At 36.7% G+C, this 7,408-nt stretch overlaps 1 protein-coding gene across 1 annotated transcript; it reads right to left on the reverse strand.

Moving 5' to 3' along the window:
• Positions 1-666: 666 nt before the first annotated feature.
• LOC114234857 (beta-defensin 131A-like) lies at positions 667-7,030 on the reverse strand. The gene is made up of 2 exons (XM_028159583.2): positions 6,973-7,030; positions 667-1,016 (listed from the first exon to the last, which is right to left on the reverse strand). The coding sequence occupies exons 1-2, from the start codon at positions 7,028-7,030 to the stop codon at positions 865-867; spliced, it is 210 nt and encodes a 69-aa protein (XP_028015384.1). The 3' UTR covers positions 667-864.
• Positions 7,031-7,408: the final 378 nt, after the last annotated feature.

Raw genomic sequence — 7,408 nt, forward strand, 5'->3', positions numbered from 1 at the left:
CTAAAATACCATAATGTTGCATAAATATGTTGTGTTTATATAAGATTGTATTACCTCAGAAACAGAAAATATACCTTCTTTTCAAAACCACGGGAGATTTGAGCAAATATCAATTTTATCTTAGACCACAAAGAATGATTTAACTGATTCCAAAATGCTGTAAGGCAGATCACATTCTCTGGTCCATGATATTATAATGAACACATATGGAGCTTATACTGGGGTCAGGTGCTGCTTAAGAATTTATGTATATTAATGCATAGAATCCTCATAACACCATGATGTAGGTACTATTGTTACCCCACTTCATAAATAAGGAAACCGAGGTAGGGAGACATTAAAGCATTTCCCCAAGGTTAAAAAGTGAGTAAGTGGTGGGGCTGGGTTCTCGTACTATTGGTGAAACAACAATGTGGCTGTGAATCTAAACTGAGGAAATGAATGTAAACGTGAACACATGGAAATAGAATGTAAGCCTTTATTAAATTTATATTTACTTTAACCTCAACAGAATTATCATGAATTTCCATTATCTATCATATTAATTATTCTTTCTAAAAATTTAAAAATATATTTTTATTGATTTCAGAGAAGAAGGGCGAGAGAGAGAGAGAGGGAGAGAGATAGAAACATCAATGATGAGCATCACTGATCGGCTGCCTCCTGCATGCCTCCCACTGGGGATCAAGCCCAAAACCTGGGCATGTCCCCTGACTGGGAATCAAATCATGACCTCCTGCTTCATAGGTTGACGCTCAATGACTGAGCCATGCCGGCCGGACTAATTTTTCTTATGTAGAGATGGGAATCTTATTCATTTTTAGTTTCTGTTCTTGGAGTCTGAAGAAAATGGAGATGGACTTTTCACCACTTCTTTCTTTTGTTCAAGTCAACTTTCTTTATTTTGCAGCAGATGCTCCAGTCAGAACAGTATCTAATTGCAAATTCATCAGGATTGCACTTCATTCTGCATTTATGGTATAATGAAGAACATCTGCTGTTAAAGAAGCTTCTCGCTTTGAAAAGAGAAAACATCATATTGTATTATGTTAGTTATTTGTATATTTTAATGTTGAAAGTGTTTCATAATAAATTAAAGCAACAATAAAGAACTTTTTTGCCCAGAAAAATATAACAAAATAATTATAGTAAAGAAAAGTGGAGATCGTGAATAAAGATAAATGATTATTTCTTCTGTAAGTGGCAGTAGCTGAAAAGGGGAAAGGTTTCTGATGAGAACTTTTACAGCATATTTTTTTCTAAAATGAAACATTCATTTAGGGGTGAAGATTTATGATTTAAGAAAGAATGTTTAATTTCAAGAGTGAGTGGGGATAAAATTCAGGGTGTAAGAGGAAGGGGTAGCCTTAAGTCAGAAAATCAAGAGAAGGCAGAGTAAGTTTACATTATAAGCTGTATGGTGGTGGGAAAATGGGAAAGTTATTTCTTGTTCCCTTTACTTTCTTGGTTTATTAAAAAAAAAATCACCAATAGAGATTGAGAAGGAGACAGAGGGAGTTGGGTCTTGGCTCCAACTTTCTGGTGAATTTAGGCCCCAAACCATGTCTCATTTACTGAGGAAGTTTCTGAGATCTATACAAGATCCCATAAGCCATAATCTCTCACTGTGGTTCCCAGATATCTCTCTCTCTCTCTCTCTCTCTCTCTCTTTTCTCTCTCTCTCTCTCTGTTTCTCTCTCTCTCTCTCTCCCCCCCTCTCTCCCTCCCTCTCACACACAACATTTTCTTCTATCCTTTTCTCCCAAATAAAACGATCCTAAGTTTTCTAGTAATAATTTCCTTACTTTTTAAAATGTGTTTTATTACCCGAGTTCTCATCCCTAGACATTATAGCTTAGTTTTCATCTCATCACAATGTTTGCTATTTCCTTTAAATCTACAGGTCCTTCCTGAATTATTTCTTTTTTATGTATATTTTACATTGAAGAACTTGTGATGTTTAACCTGTAGTGTTCCCACAGCTGATATTTTCTGACTAGAGACCCGGTGCACTGATTCATGCACCGGTGGGGTCCCTGGGCATGGCCTGTGGGGATCAGGCAGAAACTGGCAGTCCAACACTGCCTGCCACTCCTGCCTGCTGCTCCTGCTCATCCTGGCCCTGCTGCACCTGCTGTCAGTCCCGATTGGGAGAGGCTCACGCCGCTGCCATAGCAGCGCTCGCTAGCTGTGAGCCCTGCCTCTGGTGCCCTTAGGTCAGCTGAGTGGCGCTCTTGCTGTGGGAGTGCACTGACCACCAGGGGGCACCTCCTGCATTGAGTGTCTGCCCCCTGGTGGTCAGTGCGCATCATAGCGACTGGTTCTTTGGTTGCTTAGGCTTTTATATATATATAGATTGCATACTTTAGGAGAATTCAGCATGTTCCTGTGTCCTCTGTATTTTCACAAAATTGGCAGCACAATTCAAAGGCTTGGTCAGACTTATGTTTGATTCCTTTAGCTAGCTGCAATGTATTGGTGTGTGTGTGTGTGTGTGTGTGTGTGTGTGTGTGTGTGTGTGTTATAAGGAGACCGTAATGTCTGGTTGTCTTTTTTTGGAGATGATAGCAGTTATTAATGCTCAATGGCTAGATTCATTAATGCAATGGGGGTTGCACATTGGTGAAATTGTAATTATATCATGTCTTTTTCATTGTTTAGTTGTAATACTTTAATAAAGAGACATTTTATATAATCTATTTTTAAACCACTGTATCATATGACCAATGTAAAAAAACTGTACATATTTAATATATAGAACTTGATAAGTTTGGGGACAACTGTACATCTATAAAACCATCATGACCATCAAAGCCACAGACATATCCATCACCTATCAAAGATTTATCCCATCTTCTTTATTATTATTAATGTTCTTATTTGTGGTAAGAATACTTAGCATAAGGTCTATACTCTTAGCAAATTTCAAGTATACAATACAGTATTGTTAGCCATAGGTACTGTATGTATAGCAGAACTTCTTTTTATTTATTTATTTATTTTTTTTAATTACTTTATTGATTAAGGTATCACATATTTGTCATCAACCCCCCCCCCCCATTCCCTTCCCAAACCTCCCCACATGCATGCCCCCCTTCGTGACCACTGGTTAGGCTCATATGCAAGCACACAAGTTCTTTGGTTGATCTATCTCCCTTGTCCCCACCCTCCCCTACCTTCCCTCTGAGGTCTGACAGTTGGATCAATGCTGTTCTTGTTCTTCAGTCTATGTTGTTCATCTTTTCCCCTAGATGAGTGAGCTCATGTGATACTAGGAATACACTTATAGGAACCGAAAATGAGACAAGCAATAATAGTTATGCTGAGAGGCAAATGAATCAGTCTATAGTGAGTTTCTTTCTGGGCCAACAGTTCTTTTGAGTCCCGGTTTCTATGTCCAACAGTTGTTTATGTGTTCATAACAGCAATGATATTTCAGTTCTGGATGGTGGACAAATGGTGGTAATGCAGGTCCGACCCTCTCTGGTTTGGTCCTGGGCAATCTGCAGTGACACACATCTGCTGACTATAGCAGAACTTCTTAACTTATTTATCTTGCATAACTGAACCTTTGATTACCAGTTTCCCATTTTCTCTACCCATCATTCCTAGGTAATCACTATCCTATTTTCTGTTATTATGAGTATGACTTTTTGAAAAGATTCCAGAAGAAAGCGAGATTATACAGTATTTGTCTTTCTGTGTCTGGCTTATTCCACTTAGTTGATTACTCTCAAGGTCCATCCATGTTGTTGCAAAAGACAACATTCACTTATCACATTTTTGGGTGTATTTTTTTTTCACCTTCATTAAGGAATGATTGTTTAATAAAATTGCATATATTTAAGGTATACAATATGATGTTTTTTTTTAAAAATTATGTTTTTATTGGTTTTTAGAGAGAGGGGAAGGTAGAGGGATAGAGAGATAGAAACATCGATGAGAGAGAAACATCATCAATTGGCTGCCTCCAGCATGCCCCCCACTGGGGATTGAGCCTGCACCCTGGGTGTGTGCCCTGATTGGGAATTGAACTAGTGACCTCTTGTTTCCTGGCTCAATGTTCAACCATTGAGCCACACCAGCCAGACTGATGTTTTGATATAATATACACTGTGAATTTATTACCACCATGAGATAACATATCCACCACCTCACATAATCTTTTTCTTTCTTTGAGTGGTAAAATTACTTGAGATCTACTCTCTTGGCAAATGTCAAGTATACAATATATTACCAATATGTCACCATGCTGTACATGAAGTCTCCAGAACTTGTTCATTTTATCACTGAATATTTGTACCCTTTGACCAACATCTCTCCATTTCCCCTCCCCCCCTCCTCTGGCAACCATCATTATACAATCTACTTCTTTGAGTTTGACCGTTTTATATTCCACATATAAATGAGATCATACAGTATTGGTCTTTCTATGTCTCACTTATTTGACTTAGCATAATGTCCTGCAGGTTTGTTCATGTTGTTGCAAATGATTTAGTTTCCTTCTTTTTAAGGCTGGATACTATTCTGTTAAATATATATATATATATATATATATATATATATATATATATATATATATCACAATTTCTTTTCCTATTCATCAACTGATGGACACTTGGTTGTTTCTGTATCTTGACTAGTGTGAATAATGCTGCAATGAACATGGGCGTGTAGATACCTTGTCAACATTCTGATTGTGTTCCTGTGGATATAAATTAGAAGTGGGATTCCTGGCTCATGTGATAGCTCTATTTTTAATTTCTTGAGAAACCTTCATACTGCTTTCCATAATGGCTATAACAATTTGCATTCCCACCAAAAGTGTAGTGTATAAGGGTTCCCTTTACTCTCTATATAAATTTTAAGGCAATGTGACAAAACTAAACAGTAGTACGTAAATATACTATGTGCTTAGGTGCCAGAGTCCTGAGTTGTTCAATTGCCTACCGCTCTTCTATATATCCTAGGCATAAATCTTTATTAGTTGAAGCCAATAATATTGTTCTTCATTTCTTTGCCAGCGGTTAGTTGGGAGGTGGTTATGCCCATTTCTGGGGAACTTCTGGGAAAGTATTCCTTGCTGATATAAGAAGAAATGCCCTCCTTGTACTCTGGTGTAATTTGGTGGGTCAGGGTATGATATTTAGAACAAAGACTGCTATCTTCAGACCTTGAGAGGAGCTAGGTAAGGATAAATCTGGCACTTTTCTGACACTTCATGGAATGGATAATCTGATGCATTAACCAATTTTAGAACTGTTTAATCTTTGGATTTCTTGTTATGTATAATAATATATTTTCTTTATTGTTTAAGCCAATTGAGTCTAAGTTGTTTTTAACTTTGAACCTGAAAACATACTTCTTGCTACAGCAAGCATGTCCAGTAAAAATAAAAACAATCCTCAGAATGGGAGAGAAAATTTTCAAATATCTGATAAACTTTTAATGTTCAGATTATATAAAAACTGACAACTCAATAATAAAAGACAACCTAGTTAAAAGGAGTAAAGAACTTTGAACAGATATTTCTATAAAGAAGGTGTACAAATGGCCAGTAAACACATGAAAAGATGCTCAACATTGCAAATGAACTGCAAAGTAAAATGCAAATTAAAACTATAATGAGAAATCACATTATACTAGCTAGGATTTATAATAATAAAGACAAATAGCAAGTGTTGGTGACTATGTGGAGAAATTGGAACCCTCGTGCATTGCTGGTAAGATTATAAAATGAAGCCTGCAACTGTGGAACATTGTTTGTCAATTCCTCAGAAAGTTAAACATAGAGTTACTCATATAACACAGGAATTCTATTCCCAGGTATTTACCCAAGAGAATTGGAAATATGTCCACACATAAATGATCACAGCAACATCATTCATAATAGTCTCAAAGTAGAGACAATCCAATTGTCCATCAATGATGAATGGATGAATAAAATGTAGCGTATGTGTTTACTAGAATACTATTCATCAGTTGAAAGGAATGAAATATTAAAGCATGCCACAACCTGGGTGAACTTTGAAAAATAGTAAGCTAAGTGAAAGAAAACAGACATAAAGGGTCACATATTACATGATTATATTAAATGTCCAGAAAAGGTAAATTGATAGAGACAGAAAGCAGATTAGTGGTTGCCAAGGTCTAAAGGAAGGGAAAGATGGGGAATGACTGCTAATGAATATTGAGTTGTTTTTAGGGGTGATGAAATGTTCTGGAATTAGATAATGGTGATGATTGCATAACTTTATGAATATATAGAAAATCACTGAAATGGTACACTTTAAAAGAGTGAATTTTATCTCAAAAAAAATTTTTTTAAAACCAAGAATAATGAAGAACATTTTGAATTGCCAGGTATTAAAATGTGCTCCAAGGTAGTATATACATCAGAAAAGATAAATAAGTCAATAGATATTAATAGGCCCCAGTTATAGGCCCAAATATTAATATGTATTTATTATGTAGTATTAGTGGCTTTTAAAATTGGATTGATTATTCAATAAATAAGTCTGTACATTTGGTTATATAATTAAGTGTTGAGGTGAAATCTTAGCTTCCACTACACATAGTAATTTCCACCTAGTTCTTTACCCTTTACCTAGATTAATGATCAGAATGTTCTGTGAACCACAGATTATGATGGAGTGGCCTCCTCTTTACCCCTGGCCCTTCTAATCACCACTCACTTTCCATTTTTTTCAATTCCCACTATTTTTGTGTGGGTATATGTTGAGCATATTTCCACCATCTTTGGATCCAGCACATTTGCAAGTTAGATTTCATAACAGGATAAATCACTGAAAGGCACCACTTTATGGATGTAGTAGCATCAACTTTCCCTTCCTGTGAGCAGCCAATGCACTCCTCTCACACTCTTCATTGCATGGCGCAATCTAATTTATTTTCAAACTCTTGGAAGACCTCGTATTTTCATAACTCTGGAAAGAAAGGTTTCCATCTTACCTGGAGGAACTGCGGACAACAAGGCAAGGACCCCAAGGATGCAAAGCAAGACCCTCATGGTTGACTAAGTTACTTAGAATCAGTCGCTAAAATGAAGAGAAGGTCTTTATATATTTAGCACTCAGGAGGTGGGTCATTGTCTGATTATTGAACCTTTCAGCAGCAGAAACATTTCTGTGCTCCAATGAGCCTTCAATATCAGGAGACAGCATGCAACGAACATGAGTATCAGTTATTCAGAGTACATTTGTTAAATATTGACAGGATGTGGGTAATGGCAGTAGGGTGCATAACACTTACAGAGAAGGAACAGACTTGGTGAAGGCAGGAGAGATATTCTGTTGAAAAATCATTGTCTTATAGTTGCTGGAGGACCTGGAAAGGCTAAGGTGACATTTATAGAGTAATCACTTTATTCCCCCAGCAATAGGAAGAG

The sequence above is a fragment of the Eptesicus fuscus genome, chromosome 6 (genome assembly GCF_027574615.1).
Source record: "Eptesicus fuscus isolate TK198812 chromosome 6, DD_ASM_mEF_20220401, whole genome shotgun sequence".
Lineage (NCBI taxonomy): Eukaryota > Metazoa > Chordata > Mammalia > Chiroptera > Vespertilionidae > Eptesicus > Eptesicus fuscus.

Excerpts from the sequence above, each read along its gene's own strand:
- LOC114234857 (XM_028159583.2), bottom strand. The coding sequence starts at position 7,030 with ATGAGGGTCTTGCTTTGCATCCTTGGGGTCCTTGCCTTGTTGTCCGCA. Across the intron at positions 1,017-6,972 it reads GTTGTCCGCAGTTCCTCCAG|CGAGAAGCTTCTTTAACAGC; the intron begins GTAAGATGGAAA and ends CTCTTTTCAAAG.